The sequence below is a fragment of the Macrotis lagotis genome, chromosome 4 (assembly GCF_037893015.1).
Source record: "Macrotis lagotis isolate mMagLag1 chromosome 4, bilby.v1.9.chrom.fasta, whole genome shotgun sequence".
Classification (NCBI taxonomy): Eukaryota; Metazoa; Chordata; class Mammalia; order Peramelemorphia; family Peramelidae; genus Macrotis; species Macrotis lagotis.
The window spans coordinates 162,772,549-162,791,197 of record NC_133661.1 but is presented as its reverse complement, the minus strand read 5'-3'; the positions used below and the strand labels follow the sequence as shown (position 1 = coordinate 162,791,197).

The 18,649-nt window shown below is 35.2% G+C and overlaps 1 protein-coding gene across 3 annotated transcripts in view; it reads left to right on the top strand.

The window, feature by feature from the left end:
• Positions 1–18,649, top strand: part of LOC141521711 (neuronal acetylcholine receptor subunit alpha-7) — a 174,263-nt gene that overhangs the window by 115,750 nt on the left and 39,864 nt on the right. The window contains exon 2 of one of the 3 annotated variants that reach the window (XM_074234545.1): positions 12,232–12,354. The exons of the other annotated variants lie outside the window; for them this stretch is intronic. Coding sequence (XP_074090646.1) covers positions 12,290–12,354 — 65 coding nt within the window. The 5' untranslated portion in view covers positions 12,232–12,289. The remainder of the gene's footprint in view (positions 1–12,231; positions 12,355–18,649) is intronic. 3 annotated transcript variants of the gene reach the window in all.

Below are 18,649 nucleotides of genomic sequence, written 5' to 3'. Positions count from 1 at the left end.
GATGAATACAGAGCAAGTGATGGTATTTTCATCCAAATTGCTGGGGCGTGTAGGGAGAAAAGGATGTGGGTACAAATAGAACCTTCTTTGCTTTAATGCAGAAGCTGCCTTTTTCCTGGGTCTGCTGTAGTCAGGGTTGTTTTAATGCCAGAACTTCTTGCTGAGAAAAATCACAACTCAATATAAAGAGCAATTATTGGTGCCTCGTCGTGATTTTTCCTTTTGCAAAGAAATAAACACCCTATCAGAGTCAGCACAGTCTGTTGAAGGAAAAAAAAAGTCTTGCCTGTGATTAGGAGTCTTGATGCTTATCCTAGCTCTGTCCCTGAGTACCTAAGTAACCTTGGACAAGTCACAAAGACCCTAAACTTCATTCAGTAACTTTTTCTTTGTCAAACTGGAGATTTTCTATAACTCTTCTGGTCTGGCTTATTATGCTACTTTGCCTTCTTAGAAATAAGGTGCTGAAATAATTAACTACTCATTAAAATCTCCCTTTAGACATAAAATTTTTCTCAAAGGTTAATATTTTTTCACTTTTTAAATAATACTTTATTATTATCAGAGACAGTGTCAAAGTTTCTGGATTAATAATCCGAGAACCTAGTTTCAAATCTCAGTTAAATTACTTAAATATATTATCTTATTCGATACCTGTTATATGTCTGTGTGTGTATATACATATACATATACACAATTATCTATTCTCTCTCTCTCTCTCTCTCTCTCTCTCTCTCTCTCTCTCTCTCTCTCTTTCTCTCTCTCTCTCTCCATTGCGCTGGCCCTGCTGTTAGAATGGCAGTAATATGTTTGCCCAAAAAACTATTTTATGGAGAATTTACACAGGGCAAGAGCTCACAAGAGGGTCAGAAGAAGTGATATTGGAACACCCTGAAGGTCTCTCTTAAGAACTTTTGAATTGACTGTGCACTGGCATTGGACTGCACAGCATAGTGTATCCTCATCAAAAAGGGTGCTGTGTTCTATGAGAAGAAGCAGCTCAAAGGAAACATGAGATATGTAAGTTTAGAGTGACTACCCCAGATGTTTACATGGACTATTTGTGCCTGATCTGTGGCAGAGCATTCCGAGCTTGTATATTGATCTGATCAGCCACAGTTGGACGTACTGTAATTTGTCTCTAACATAGTGATGCCATTTTGGTCTTCTTTGAAAATGAAGGCCAAGAACCAAACCACCATCTCTCTTTCTCTCTCTCTCTCTCTCTCTCTCTCTCTCTCTCTCTCTCTCTCTCACTCTGCCTCTGTCTCCTACACACACATCTATCTATCTATCTATCTATCTATCTATCTATCTATCTATCTATCTATCTATCTATCTGTCTATGTATCCAATCTTTTCTTTTAGGTAGGGGTCACTGAGATTGATAACCAGTCATCAAAAACAGTTGGAACAGGGGCGTCTAGTTGGCGCAGTAGATAGAGCACCGGCCCTGGAGTCAGGAGTGCCTGAATTTAAATCTGGCCTCAGACATTTAATAATCATCTAGCTGTGTGGCCTTGGGCAAGCCACTTAAACCCATTGCCTTTCAAAAAAACTTAAAAAAACCCCCAAAACAGGTGGAACAAAACCACCTCCTATTCTAAGTGAATGAAGGCATTTATTCAAAAACACTGGGAAATGATATCTTCTCATAAGCGAATTGTTACTGGTTTAACTCTTTAAGCACTAACGCTTAAAGTGGTAGATTTTTGATGGAAATTTTCCCCAAATATACCATACTTTTTGCTGCCTTGGTAATAATTTATGTTAGTTTTTTCTTCCTGATTCAGGGGAATTATTAATATGCAATGAAAAGAATTTGGAATACTGAACTTGGACTAAGGGGAACCTAATTAAAATCCCAGTTTTGCCTCTTCTTACCAGTGTGATATTGAAAAAATTACTTAATCTCTCTGGACCTTGGTTTCATCAGTAATAAAATGAGAGTGTTGGACTTGATGACCTCTTAGATTTCTTCTAGCTCAGTATGATCAACTACTGTGTTAAAGATGAATCATGATTATTCACTGAGAATTTTAAGGGACCTTGAGGCTGCGTAGTTTAATGGGCCATCATCTGTATCTTAAACCATGCAGGGATGAGTAGATACTGACTCTAGGAGTTCCTCTGAAACTTTGAGAAAGTCTATAATATCAACTTTTAAATAGATCATTATTCTCTTCCTTATAGAGATGTAATAAAGAATACAGAGATAGCTTTATGACCTCCCAGGAAATTCCGTGACTGACTTTCTCCAAAACTAATTATTCAAATGAAATGTCTAGGTAGCTTTTTTCTAAGTCATAAAAACCACACAGTGTTAGTGCTATACTGTGCATTTTTAAACTTCCTTTCAAATTTTTAGTTCTTTATTTTTCTAACTACATGCAAAGATAGTTTTCAATTGCTTTACTATATCTTATAGATCATCTCATCTACCTTCTTCACTTTAAAGTTGAGGAATCTAAGACCTAGCAAGAGGAAAGTGATTTGCCCAAGGTCTTAGAGAAAGTTGGTGGCATCATGCTTTTTAAAAGACACTCTAAAATTATTATTAATATATCTTCAATCTTCACAATATATCATTGATTTCTGTGTCACTAATAGAACAGACTAGGGTGGAAGCAGTTAGCTAAAGTGGAGGCAGCTAGGTAGCATAGTGGATAGAGTGTTTGATTTAGATTAGGAAGAACTGAGTTTGCATCTTATCTCAAGTACTTCCTTGTGTGACCTTGGGTAAATTACTTCAGATCTTTGTTTCTGTTTCTTTATCTGTAAAATGAGATAATCATAGTACCTAGCACCTACTTCCTAGGATGTTGTAAAGATAAAATAAAGAGTTTTATTAACCTTAAAGCATTCTATAAATGCTAGCTTCTATTATCATCATTATTGTTATTACCAAGGGCACCTCTCAGAACAAAATGTGTAAATAAAGTATGAAGGACAAGCAACTTTCCCTCACCATTTCAAGAATCAGTGTTGTGTTCTAGTAGCAATATATGGCAATGAGAGTTCAACTATAAGGAAAGCTGAGTGTTGCAGATTTGACATTTCCTAATTGTGGTGCTAGACAAGACTTTTGAGAGCCCCTTAAACAGCAATGAGACAAGTCAATCAATGCTTAAAAAATAATTCACAGGGGTGGCTAGGTGGCGTAGTAGATAAAGCACCAGCCCTGGAGTCAGGAGTACCTGGGTTCAAATCCGATCTCAGACATTTAATAATACCTAGCCGTGTGACCTTGGGCAAGCCACTTAACCCCATTTGCCTTGCAAAAATCCTAAAAAAAATTAATTCACAGCATTCATTGGAAAGACAAATAACAAAGCTGAAGCTTAAATACTTTGGTCATATAATGAGAAGACAGTCATTAGAAAAGATCCTGATGTTGGAAGAGACTGAAGGCAAAAAGAAGGGATGACAGAGGATGGGATGGATAGATAATGTCTTGGAAGCAACAATCATGAATTTGGTCAGACTTGAAGATATAGTGGAGGATAGAAGGACTTGGTATATTATGTTACATGGGGTCACAATGAATGCACATGACTGAATAACAACAAATAATTTTGGGAAAACTTAATTTCAAACCTACAGATACCATTATTTCCTCTTCATCAGAAAGACACATCTATGATTATAACACCAGACAACTTATTCAGAGTAGGCACTCAGATAGTTCTTAGAAGAATGAATAGATGTTTTTCTTTTTTCTTTTTTTTTTCTTTTGCAAGGCAATGGGGTTAAGTGGCTTGCCCAAGGTCACACGGCTAGGTAATTATTAAGTGTCTGAAGTCAGATTTGAACCCAGGTACTCCTGACTCCAGTGCTCTATCCACTGTGCTACCTAGCTGCCCCAAGAATGAATAGATGATTTCTCCTTCATGTTTGACTTTTAAAAGAATTCCAGAAATAAGTATTATTAAAACTATAACATTAATGTCCTAAAGGGATTGAAACCTTTTTCTAGACCTCTCATGGTAGATCAAATTTCTCATGAAAATTTCTTTGAAAATAACATCATGAATATTTTGAATCATTATATCTTTGACAACCAATGAATAAGAATTTATTAAACATTTGTTAGATTCTAGAAACTATTTAATGTACTGGGTATCCAAAGAAAAAGGAAAAATCATGCTTGCCCCTAAGGAGCTTTCATTCTAAAGGGTGGGGTGGGAGGAGAAAATATGAGTCTAAATAGATTATGTACCAAAATGAATATATACAGGATTGCTGGAAGACGATATTAGAGAGGTAGGTACTAGGGACAGACAGAGCTACAATCAGCCACTAATCCTGCTTCCTCAGAGTAAACTCTGTGTAGAGTATAGTTCTTAAGGGATTAAAAAAATCCAGTTTTACTAATATTCAAGCCAAGATGAAGGTACTGAGATGTAATGGAAAGAATTCTGATTTTGGAACGCAACAGCCCTGACTCAGAATCATCTCTGCCATTTCCTTTGTTGGCCAAGGCATTAAATCTCTCTTTGAATTTCCTGATTTGTAAAATGATGGGGTTGGACTCTGTGACCTCTATCATTCATTTCAGTTATATAGATCTGTCATCTGGTGATCCTGACTGACTGAGAGAACTAGCAAAGAAAGGAGGGGAAAGGAAAATGAAGAGTAGATGGAAGAAGAAGAAAAGGTTCCTAGGAAGCAGAGGCAGAAGCAGAGATATGAAGCACTAGACATTATTTTGGTAGCAAGAATTGACAAGAGAAGAAAGAAAATGGAAGAAATCACCAGAAATTATAACCATTTGGCAGCTACAAGGAATGGAGGTTACTAGAATTTTGTGTATTTGAATTTTCTCTTATAAACTTTGGTGTAGCACATGGTTGAAACTGGAGTGAGGAAGTTAGATCCCACTACAGGCATTTTTAGCTGGGCAACCCTGGGCAAATTACATGACCTTTCTCAGCCTGTTTCCTCATTTGCAAAGTAAGGATTATAACAGCCCTACTTCAAGAGCAGTGAACTGGTACAGTAATACAGTTGGACCTGAAGTAGGGAAGACTTATCTCCATATGTTTAAATCTGTCCTGAAACACTTATCAGTTGTGTAACCCCAAGGAAGTCTATGTTTGCAGTTTCCTCTTCTGCAAAAAGAGTTGGAGAAGGAAATGGCAAAGTAATCCAGTATCTTTGCCAATAAAACCCCACATGAGATCATGAAGAGTTAGACATGACTGGAACAACTCAACAATAACAATACCTTAGAGGACTGTTATGAGGATGGGATTCAATAATATATAAAGCACTTTGCAAAACTTAAAGTGCCATAGAAGTATTAGCTATGGATAATAATAATAATAATAATAATGATAGTAAAAATAACATTACTATAGGTAATAACAATAGTAAACAATGGGATGAGAATTCAATATTATATAAAACACTTTGTAAGCCTTAAAGTGCTATGGAGATGTTAGTTATGAATAATAATGATGATTATGATGATGAAGATGATAATAATAATAAACAGTAAGATGAGACTCTAATGTATATAAAACTGTCTGTAAACTCCAAAATGCTATATAAAGTTAGCTATGGATAATTATAAGGTTGCTAATGATAAACAATGAGATATCTGTAAAATGTTTTGCAAACTTTCATTGCTACATATATGTGAGTCATTATTAAAAACAAATATTGGTTGAATTGGTAGGCAAATACATTATGCACACACACACACGTGTGTGTGTGTGTGTGTGTTTGTAACGCAGAATTCAGAAATCTGCCTTTGGAATGAATGGGGTAAGGCTGCAGAATAGTAAGTCCTTAAGTTTACTGAGGTATCTGCAGTTGTCATTTTTAACAGAGATGACATGACACATACAGCCCTTACTCAAAGTGAACTTATGGCAACCTATTTCTCATCTTGTGTTCATTTCAGCAGACATCCTAGTGGGATTTTTAATAGTGTTTTCTCTTCGATCCCCTTTATCCTTATATATTTGGTGCCTCAAGCTTTTTAACACATCATGTTTGTTTTCCCAGGTTCTTGCCATGTCTGCTCATATGTATTTTCATGTCCATGAGGATATGCTTTTATTCTTCTTACTGTACCAGATTTTTTAAAAAAAGATTTTGGCTTGCTCTTTTTCTTGCTGTATCATATCTTCTTCAAAATTCATGTGGTATCCCCCTTTTTTCTTATCTATTCCCCATTTTACTCTATTTTAGTCTTTTTTTCCTAATAGGCTTGAATAATAGATTATGTATATTTATTTTTCTTTTGAGATCAAGAGATTAATGCTTTAAACTCTTGAATGCAACTCTTTTAACACTGAATGTTCACTGATGATATAGTATAGATGTCTTGTTGGTTCTGGAACTTTATAATCTATGGTTTGGATAATATTTTCTCCTTCTGACAGTTGTTGTCACATCATATTTTAGGTATGTAGTTTCAACATTTGGGAAGTTGACTTCTGCCCCTTAGTTATTGCTCCTCAAGTTTAGATAAGTTACTAGTAGATGGCTGTAGTAGTTTTCTAAGAGAAAGTGTTATAAAAAATGAGGAAAAAAGCTATATGTATTTCAAACAACCAATCAACACTTATTAAGTACTTTTTATGTGTCTGAGGTAGAGGTAGGTACTGATAAATATTTAACAACCAAATCTCCAAACATATGGAATGTATTTTAAATTTTAATGTTTTCTCCATCATAGTCTTGTCTAGAAAATGAACAAACCAAATCAAACCTCTGTTTGAATTATTTGCCAGTTCCAAAATGTAAGTGCTCACACTAAAGATTTAACCTTGGGATAGCTAGGTGGCACAGTGGGTAGAGCACCAGCCCTGGAGTCAGGAGTACCTGACTTCAAATCCAGCCTCAGACACAATAATTACCTAGCTGTGTGGCCTTGGGCAAGCCACTTAATCCCATTGCCTTGCAAAAATAAATAAATAAATGAATGAATGAATGAATAAATAAATAAGTAAAATGATTTAAACTCAATGGCAAAGAGACCATTTGAGGTATGGCTTGCTTTTTCACCCTGCCCTTGACTACTTGAATTAATCAAAAAAGCCTGTTTTTAAAATATATATATTTTTAAATTTTGAATTTCAACACCAAGAAAAAGAGCATTTTCTTACTTATAGCAGAACTCAAAAAAAAAAAAGGATTTTTTGGTTGTTTTAAATCATGAATCTCCATTTCATAAAACTTTTTTTAATAAGTTAAATAATAAATCCTACAACACTTCATGCTCAAAACTGGCCTACTTTCTCCGTGTTTTCTTCTGGACATTAAAAACAATATTTTGGTGCTCTTTCTTTTCCATCACTATTGTTAACTTCTTCCTAAATCCCTACCCCATTAAAATAGAAAGGAACATAAAATCACAACAAATAAGCACTGTTAAGCAAAATGAATCTACGTGGTATCCATGTGCAGAATGTTTGTCTCTTTCTGCATTTAATGTCCCTCACCATACTGCTGCTGTTTGGGAAACATAATATCCCTTGGCTTCTTGGATACATGGTTCATCATTGTGTTCATCAGAGTTTTGAAGGTTTCAAACATATTTTTTGGTATGTGCTATCTCTGTATAGCTTGTTCTTATGGATTTCTTTATTTTACTCAGTATTATTTCCTACTATCCAGTCTCTTTTCTTGTTTCTTATGGCACAATAATATTTCATTGCATTCATATAACAATTTTGTTTTGTAATTTCTCATTTTCTAACAGGAAATCTAAGGTTCCCCATTAAATTTCTAATGATTTTCTACCCTTTAGAAAACTTTTAAGTCTTCCCTTTATGGTCAGGAATTTTCATCTGCTTGTGGTTATCTGTCCCTAATGTCATTCTCACTCTTATCCCTCTCATAGCCCTAACCTTTTGAGTTGACATACTTTTAGTTTGTATATGTTCAACCCTTCTTTGTTTCAGATGAGCTAGAGGAAGAAAACAACCAGTTATTAAACATTCCTATGTGCTAAGAAATTCACAAATATAATCTTATTTGATAAGAGAAGTTAACCTGATTCTTTCTCCCAATCCTACTTTTTTCTCTTTGTATGTATTTCTTCTCTCATTCTACTGCATCATATGAAATAACAAGTTCCATCCTATTTTTCTTCCATTCTCTATTAGTGTATTACTCTTATCTTTTCCCTCTTCAAAAACCAGACCATCCCCCTCCCCTCAGGACCCTTATTTTTTAAAATTTAACTCTTTTAGTATCCTTGGAAGATGTTAAAGTTTTGAAGGAACACTTGGTTTTTATTTATTCCCATAATAGAGTGTTCACATTTCATCATCATTTGTCCAGTTGCTCAAATAGATTTACCCTTTTGGATTTCTTTGGACTCCTGTGTTTCTATTTCACAGTTCCCACTCAGTTCTTACCTTTTCATCAGAAATGCTTTGAAGTTTTTCTATTCTATTAAAGATATATTCCCTCCTTCCCCATTCCTCTACCCTTAGGATATTAAGCTTTTCAATTAAATTATTCTTAGTTGTAAGTCTATATTTTTTTGTTTGTTTGTAATATTGTTTTTTAAGATCTTTTCTCATTTATAGTAGCAGCTATAAGGTCTTGTGTGATCATGATCATTTTCCCTTGGTATTTGAAGTGTTTTTTTTTCTGGATGGTTGAAAGATTTTCTTCTTTAAAATAGGAACTCTGAATTTTAGCTTATGATGGTCTTGTGACTTTTCTTTTTGAGGTTCCTTTCAGAAAGCAATTGGTGGATTTCTTCTATTTTTACTTTGCCTTCTTGTTCTAATAGATCTAAGTAGCTTTCATTTAAGATTTTTTTAAATATATTTTTCAGGCTCTTAAAAAATCATGATTTTCTTGAAAAAGGGTAAAAACATCACTTGTACAAAATATTCATAGCAGCTCTGTGGTGGCAAAGAATTGCAAATTGAGTGAATGTCTATCAATTGGGGAATGTTGAACAAATTGTGGTATATGTATGTTATGGAACACTATTCAGAGAAGCCTGGAAGGATTTGCATGAACTGATGCTGAATGAGATGAGCAGAACCAGAAGAATGTTGTACACCCTAACAGCAACATGGGGGTGGTGATCAATCTTACTGGATATGCTCATTCCATCAGTGAAACAATCAGGGACATCTGTACTATCTGTATCCAGAGAAAGAATTGTGGGGTTTGAACAAAGACCAAAGACTATTATCTTTAATTTAACCCCCCCCATTATATTATTATGTAAATTTGCTATCTCATATATTTTATTTTTTTACTTAAGGATATGATTTCTCTCTTAACACATTCAACTTAGATCAATGTGTAGCATGGAAGCAATGTAAAGACTAGCATTTTATTTTCTAAATTATTTATTCTTTTCTCCAGAGTGTTTTAGTGATTATCTTTCTTCTAAGTTTTCATATGTCCCTTATGGGAAATCCATTTTTCCCTTTGAATCATTGCTTGTAGATATTGTAGAGTTACTTCAGTGTTTGAGGATCTCTAGATCTACAATAATTTTTTTATACTATTAGTTTTCTTTAGTTATGTCTATAGTTTTAGTACTTGATTTGGGGGGTTTATTCCAGGGTCAGATTCCATTTTCTGAGGCACTTTTCAATGTGGTCACCTCTGCTTGGTCTTGCCCTAGGTCATAGAGTTCCTTTTCTGGCCTTCTCCAAGTGTCAGCCTCCTCTTGGTCTTCAGGGCATCTATGATGTCTCAGGACAGAATAATAGGGATCTAGGAACCCCTGAGCTTGGGGTTTCCATAGAAGAGCCTCATGGAGTATCCAAGGTCTTTACACTGGGGCTTTCATACTGCAATCCTCTGTTCATACTGCCTCAGTTCCCAGAGCCTGGTAGGTAACTCTGGATAAGTCTGGTTGTCCTACAAGTTTGCCCAGTTTATTTGCTTGTCGGAGAGGTCTCCTTTATTAGTGTCCACTTCTGTATGACTTTTTGTGCAATTTTGCAATATAAGAAATCACTTATGGTTTTCATTGAATTTAATGTTTGTTATTCATTCTGGTCAAAATTTCAGGTTTTTCCTGGAGTAGGTACGGAGGATCTCAGCTAGCTATCTCCAGTTCTGACAGAGGATTTTTGTAATGGAATACTGAAATATGAAATCCCAATTAGACTCATGTGATTTAAAATTGGGAATAATTTAAAAGATAATTCAAATATTATCTTCTTCATTTTGCATAAAAGAAAACCCAAATCTTAAAATCACTTGCCTAGTACCATTGAGTAATTACTGCCATAGTCAGTGCTAATCCTCAGTTTTATTATTTGCACTTGTATTTTATAGTATTCTTTGTTTCTTGCACAGTGTGAGATACATAGAAAGTATCTAACATATATTTGTTGGTTCATTCCAATTCTGCATTCTTGTTACTATGCCATAGCTGCCCATAAAGAATTTCTAACAGAATAAGCAGGAATATACCTATAATCCTACCTTTTCTGTGTGTGGTAAATATTTGAGATGAGAACTCAGTTGGAAAGATCAATAATTGCCAATGGACTTACTACAATTACCCCTCAGATTAAAAAGAAAGAGTCGTGTAAAGTTGGCAGTACCTACTTAAATGAAGCTCTGTTGCAGAGTTGCAAAAAATAGAATGAAGGAAGAAAACCCCCTATAACTTCCTTCCTTGATGGAGAAACCACTCTATGTCTCATTATATTTTGTTTAAATATATCCATAAATGTTATGTTCAGAGATTTGTTTGGAACTCCCTTCCCTTTAAAAGAAAGAAGTTTCTGTCAAAACTTGAGTTCATTCAGTTGAGTAAAGAACCGCTCATATAGATGCAAACTATTGATTATAAGGATGTGGGAAAGCTGGATGACTTCTCAAATGAACAACAAAAGAATGAAAGACTTAGAAACTAGTTGTCAGGGAAAATAAAGACAGCAGCTCCCTCAGATCATTGGCCCCATTCTAGCCCCCTGTAACCATAGTCCAAGGAAGCCATTCTTATATGAGATGAAATGTGGCAACTTTCTCTAACAGTGCATTAGCATCTGCCTCCTCAGCAGCTCTTGAAGACCTATAAAAAAAATCTCATCCCCAAACTCTTTGGTGCTGTCAGATAGTTCAACATCAGAAACTGATATGATTTTATTAATGAAAATATATTAAAGAAGATGCATTACCTTTTGCTTTATGGCTGTTCTAAGGCCTGCAGGACTTTTCTATCCAAATTATGGCTGATACTTCTTTTATTGTATTGTTTCCCTCTATCAGAAAGTGAACTCTTTGAGAGGAAGGACTGTCTTGGTTTCTTTTTCTCCTTCCTCCATCTTCCTGTCCTTTCTTAAATCTTATCTATTAATCTTAAATCTTATCTATAGAACTTCAGTTGAGGTTTGAGAAGAGCAGAGGAGAGTAGAATTTTCTCTTTGGCAATATGCCTCCTTAAATGCTGTGTTAGCACTACCTATTGCCTACTATGTTACACTAATGACTCAAATAGTAGCCCAGTAAAATCCCCATTATTTAAGGAATTGTCCATCTTATGCCTCCCTATTTTATGGTTTTGAAATTGAGTTTATTCATAATTTATTCAAATTACATTTTATTTGCCTTGTCATAATATTCTAGCCAATTTAAATCTTTTTGGATCTAGACTGTCATTTGATGTGTTAACTCACCCTCCCAAGTCTGGTTGTATTATGGTATGTATTATTATTTACTGAACTCTAGGTATACTTTGTCTACAGAATCTCTATGATTTGCTACTTTAGTTTTCAGAAATAAAAGTGAGGCTTATCTAGTATGCTTTCTTTTAGATGTCATGATAGATTTTGGTAATCATTATATCCATTTCTATATTCCTAAAAATTCATTCCTTTAAAAATTTTATTTAAAATTGTTCCAGTATTCCAAATCAAGCTCACCAATCCATAGTTTGAAGGATTTATAATTTTCTTCCTACCTCTAATACTATGTCCTAACTAATCTCCAGTTTCAATTTCTTCTTAACCACTTCTACTCTATCCTTCACAGTCTGAAGGTTGTTCTCATTGGTAGAGGGAAAAAGAAAAAAAAAGAAAAAAAAGAAAAAGGTCAATTCATTCAACTTCCTTTCCATTGTCCATGATAACTCTACCTAGAGTAGAGATTGTCTTCTTTCTTCAGTCTTCTTGCTTCCAATATATGTAGCTTTAAAAATAGTCCTTCATATTATCCTTGACATTCACAACAAGATTGTTTGTTCTGAACCTGAGCACTTTCAACATTTCAACTTCATTCCTACAGGATCTGAATGAATGAAAAGAATGAATTCTATTAGCCTTGGGAGATCATTTTCAAGAGAATGACTTCAAGTGAATGGCACATCAATGGTTTTGTGATGAAGAAAGAAAAAAGGAAGGATTGGATGTATGTTTCTGTTTCACTTAATTTCAGTTACATAATTGACTTTTTTTTGTTTCTTAGGGATTTGTTGCTGTTGTGGCTTGTTTTTTTTTTTTTTTTTTTTTTTTTTGCTATGACAAGTGACAAGGTTATTTACATCAGGTTCAAATACCATGAAGAATCAGTTCACTGGGATATTCCAATTCCCATAACTAGGCAGGTAGATTTGAATATGGTTAAATAATAATTTTAAGAGGGAAAAGTTAATTTTTCTTCAGAGGTAATAAGTTCTTAGGGCTTCCTAAAGAAAGAATCATCTCTCTTTAGTAACTTTAGGGCTTCTCTTTTTTCTCTGGGCACTACTAGCGGTCCCTTAAAAACTGAAGGTGACATGTTTGTTTCCATCCTCTCTTCCTTCTTCTGAATTACTCTTAAGGATTGCTGCATAGTAGTTCTTAACCTGAGAAAAAGACTCTCTCCCTTTCTTTTTTGTGGTTGTCTCTAATGGTTTTTTTGTGTCTACTTTTTGATCTTTTGTCATATATTAGGATTGATTCAGACCCTACAGGACCTGAATGCCAATTTGCAATCCTTCCACTCCTTTTGGAAACTGTTGTGTGAGCAATTGTTATAGCAATCTTTAACCTTCATATGATATACCATTTTTTTTCAGGGTTCTTTTCCAAGATTTTGATTAGATTCATCTTATTTTTTATTTAAAAGGGCAGAGCTTGGACCAATGTATTAGAAGGTGCTGATGTTATTTATTCTTAATTTTTAAAGAGAACCATGATATCAGGGAAGGGATGCCATGACACACAAATGAATTGGATTTAAGGGAGGGGGCGCTGTGCAGTCATTAGCCTCATTTTCTCTCCCAGAGTCTTCTGAATCCAATATATAAACCAGGATGACTGGGGATAGCTTCTGATGCAATGGAAGATCTTGACCTTTTTTTACACTAAGGTCTTTCCTAGGGCTCAGTTTGACTGAGGCAACTCAGATTCAGTGATTGAGGTTAGATAAGAAATAGGGCAAAGAATAATCTCTTTTATCTAATAAAAAATCAATCTAATGTTTTTGTATGGAAAGAATAGATTTTGACTCAGTACAGGAAAGAAATTTCTAAAAATTAGCAGTGTCTCAAAATGGAATGGGTTATTTAGGAAAAACAGTGAGTGCCTAATCATCAGGAATATTCAGAGCTTAGAACACTTAGTCATGGCTGATAGATTGAGTTCAAATCCTATCTTACACACTCATAATCATAAACAAGATACAGCTTCTCAGAATCTAATCCTTTATATATAACATGGGGATAATGATACTTATACTACTTACCTCAGGGGGTTGTTATGAGGAAAGTGTTTTATTAAAATACCTCTGAGGTACCACTTCACACTTATCAGATTGTTTAATATGATTGAAGGAAAATAATAAATGTTGAGGGAAAGATCAGAAAGGTGGGATATTAATGCATTGATGGTAGAATTGTGAACTGATCCTATCATTCTGGAGAGCAATTTGGAACTATGCCCAAAGGACTGTTAGACCGTCCATACCCTTTGATAGGGACTTATCTCTTAGGACTGTTATACCAAAGAGATTTTTTGTAAATGAAAAAAGAACCTATTTTTTTTTTTACAAAAATATTTACAGTAACTCTTTTTTTTGTGGTGGCAAAGAAGTAGAAATTGAGGGGATGCCTATTTATTGTGGAATTCCTGAACAAGTTGTTGTATATGATTGTAATGAAATACTATTGTACTATAAGAAATGATGAGCTGGATGATTTCAGAACAACCTGGAAAGACTTATATGAACTAATACAAAGTGAAATGTACAGAACCAGGAGAACATTGCACACAGTAACAGCAATATTATTCAATGATCAACTGTGAATGACTTAACAATATAATGATCCAAGATAATCCCAAAAGCCTCATGATGAAAAATGATGTCCTCTAGAGGAGAGAGAGTCCTCCAGCTGGTAGAGTCTGAATGTAGATAGAAGTATATATATATAAAATCTTTATCAAATTGCCTTACTGTCTCAGAAAACAGGGAAGGAAGAAATTTGTAACTCATGATTTTAAAAAATGAATGTTAAAATTGTTTTTACATAAATTTGGGAAAAATAAAGTGTTATTCAAATAAAAAAACTGAGTAAAGTGTTTAGCAATTTTTAAAATGCTATATAAATACCCTCCTGTCCTTAGTTCACTGCTCTTTTGAGAATAAAAACTGTCATAGTTTTGCCTTTCTACCACCAGAATTTAGCAGTTTCTGGCACATAAGCAGGTACTTTATGATTGCTTGTTGATTGATTTTGTCTTTGTATCCCCAATATTCTATTCAATGCCTTGCACATAGTAAGTATTTTATAATTTCATGTAGTGAGTGCTTTATGAATATCTTTTAAATTGGATTGGATTCATATTTCAGGAAAGGGTTAGACTAGATTACTTTTAAGATCTTTCTAAGCCCCAAATTTTTATTTTTATTCATGATTCTGTAAATAATCTCTGACTCTGTTTTCTGGTGTAAAGGCAAGCTAAAAGATCTACATTATTCAAAGAGCTTTAGAACCATAGAATAAAGGGTAAAAACTATCCTGAGAACAGCTCCTAATTACCCAACAACAGTTGCATTGCCTGTATCCATGGGGAGGAAATGGTTCATTTATAATGGAAACAGGGTCTCTAGAAATTGGTCCTGGAAGAAAACAGCAAGGATTTGCACTGGCCAGATTATAACACAAAAGTCTGGGGTTCTGTTGTTGGCAGATGCACATAATAAAGAAAGGAGTGAGGCTTGATGTTTCATCTGGCTTCTTTCTGCTCTAACTTTATTTACAGGCTCATTAAAAGAATCTTGGGTAGGAGATGGATTTCATTGTGCCAGCATCTATATGGCTGCTATGTGTATGTGTATTTTTTTGTGGAGGGAAAAGTACCTAAAATAGGTTTTGGAAGGAGTAAAGTAGGCATATCTTTCTTTAAAAATTTATTTATTTAAGGCAATGAGGTTAAGTGACTTGCCCAAGGTCACACAGCTAGGCAATTATTAAGTGTCTGAGCCCAGATTTGAATTCAGGTACTTCTGACTCCAGGGCCAGTGTTCTATCCATTGTGTTACCTAGCTGCCCCTAAAATAGGCATATCTTAATTTTAAATTGGACAAATGTTTGAGACTGGAATTCAAATTAGTACTAGACATGTGAAGTCAAAAAGGATGAACTCAGTCTAAGCTTTAGGAATTTTCTTGGTTCCTTGGCTTTGTGTGGTGGGTCAGGCCTTAACCAGGCATTAAAAGATCTACAGAGAGCATCTCAGCAATTGGAAAGACCAATAGAGGTGCCTAGCAAAGTCATTGACTCCAAGAGTGAGGATGTACCTTAGGTACAACACCTGGTGGAGAGCAGTACAGTTGTAGCCAGGGATACAATATAATCAGCTAAAGGTTTAGACAGAACATGAAAGAATTCATGTAAAAAGACTGACCCAGAAGAACTTTTAGGAACAAAAAGCTTTTCCCCTAAAGTGTTATTGTGATAAATAAAAACTAAGGGCAACAAAGTCTAAAGGCAGGAAACTTAAGTTACCTAAAAAACCTAAGCAACCTAAACCCTCCATGAGAGGATGCACAGTAAGGAAAGATATAGGAGTAAAAGAGGCTGTGTGGGGACTTACACTCCCCACACTGGGCAAGCTTTGTTGGAAGACAAGTGAGCCAAATGAGTAGAGGGTGTGTTTTTAAGGGGTATGTAGGAAGACTTAAGTGGGGGCAGATCCCTCAGAGAACAGAGATGAGATAATGAGTGGCATGTTTATAAGGTACATACTACTGTATCTGACTGTATCTCAATAACTTGAACAAAGGGATGAGGGTAGAGACACATATTGCCATCACCAATGTTAAATGTAAGATAGATGGTCAGTGCAGAGGGAACAACAATTATAAAACATATTTCTCTGTCCAATATTTCCTCTACATCACAGTGATTTCCTCAAGGACATTGGTTCTCTGTATTACCAGAAGTATAAGTTGCCATATTCATGTTCCCCCCATGGGTTCCTATGTATATTCTTTCCATATATGTACATTAGCCCTGTGGGTTCCTGGTATATATTTCTTTATACATGTTCCCTAAAGATATCTGTCTCTTATGTGTGAGCTGCCCATATGTGTTCCATAGTTCCTTGGTTACATGAACTATTTAGATATGTTCCCTGCTAAATATGGTTATCTCTGAGAGAGTGAACATACTCTATGTGCACACAGGAGACTGGAAGTGGGGAGGGATGGTGGATCATTCCTTGTCACAGTTTGATGTGCTGGTTGATTAAATGTTCTTTTGCTTTGAAGTAATGTGTCTTCTAGCTGGCTTGTGAAATTAAGCACATTTGTGTGGCCTCATTAGCTATAGTTTTGAGTGAGTATTGAGCCATCTAGTGCCTCACACTAGGGTTAGCTTTTCTGGTTTGCACATAAAGGGGAGGGAGCCTAGATACTATAGTTATATTTCATCTAAAACAGGTTCAGTCAGTAGATTCAAAGTAGTAAATTCTCCTCACTTTCATTGTGTACAACTGGGTACAAGCAATATAAATTGATGTATGCTGAAGGAAGTTCTCTGAGATGCTGCAATAGCAAATGGTATATTCTTTGAAATAATTAGCATGGTGCCACAGGCTTTCTTTTTATTCAGTTTAATGTTAATGTTAACTATATTTTAACCAAAGGGAGAAAACACTGTGGATATTAACTTGACTTTGAATTAATCATATAATTGATAAAATCCTTGCTAAGTTTGTTTGCTTTTTTCTTACATTAGTAAGGGTTAGGTGGTACCTTGATAGGCCAAGGAACAACAGTTCAGGATGAGGAATCCAGGCAGACCTTTTGGGCAGTGTGGACATCACACCATGGGAGCTAGGGAAGGGATGGTTACTTCATGGGTGGGCATAATGGAACATGAGTCTGAAGGTCACTGAGAGGCAAGCAGAATGCAATTCTCCAAATGGAATGCAAGAATCCAAAGTATCAAACTAAGTAGGAACTGTGCAGTTGATGAATTAGACTTCCTTCTAAGGACCAGGAGAGATCTAAGCAGTGAGGCTATTAGTTGATATTGGCACAGTCAAGGAATTAGTGATCCAGTCATGGAGAGGTTACAGTTAAGGAATAAAACAATTTAGACCCCGAAGGGATTCAGTTATAGGGTTATACAGCATACACCCAACTCTTTGGACATTGAGGTCCAAAGAATTCAATTCAGTTATTATTAAAATTTAAAGAACAACTGCAAGACTGAATTCTGGGTTTATTAACACCTGCCCTAATAATCTTTAATTGCTCTTGACTTATTGGTCCAATATCTGTTTTGAGACCAAAGATTCAGGTGGGAATTAACCAGCTTCCAAGATTAGACATGTGCAAGAGCAGAGGGCAGTCAGGGCTTGATACATCTAATAAGCCAGTTCCCATCCAAGTACCTAATGCATGTGAACTTTTTTCCCCATTTCAGTGTTGTCTTCTAGAGGACCACATCTCCTAGGAGCTTTTATTTGCTTCCCAGATTACATTCTATTTCATTGGCTGCTCTGTCTCTAACACATAGTACAATCTATGTAAACGAACTCAATGTACCCAATACTGATGAGGGAATTTAAGCACTGAGAACATTTCCCAAGATCTTGAATGTCTTTTTTTTTTTAAGATGCACATAGAAATTATCTGGGGAATTACTGAGGACTGAATATACACAGAATAATCTAATTGAAGAATCTTTATCACTTTTCTTTTTATCATTTTCAAAAATTCACTGGCTCACCAACTTCCATTCAATACCCCATAATCATTTCTTCTTATTCATGATAACAATGAAACTGGTTACTCTGTTCCTTCCTTTGGTAATGGTACGCATCTCTCATTCATTTCTAATCTAACACAAAGTTGTTTGTTTCATTCCTAAAATAAATAGAAAGAAGTGTGAACATATGATTACCTTATCAGGGATGAAATGAAACAAAATTTAAACTAGGGAAGGGCGAGGTAGAAAAGTACTCAGATACAGCTGCTAAACCAATATGATAGAAAGTCTATATAAATGTGAGCTAATAATGGGAATGTTTTGGGGGTAATTGGTTGGATTAAATGACCACTGAAGCCTCCTCTAACTCTGAAATTCTGTGGTTCTCTGAAGTTACAGGGAATAGACGTTGGCTCCACATAAAAATGAAACAACAAATAAAAAAATAAAAACTTTTAATAGATCTTCCTAGAGAAGGCTTGGAGGGAGGTGTGTGTGTGTGTG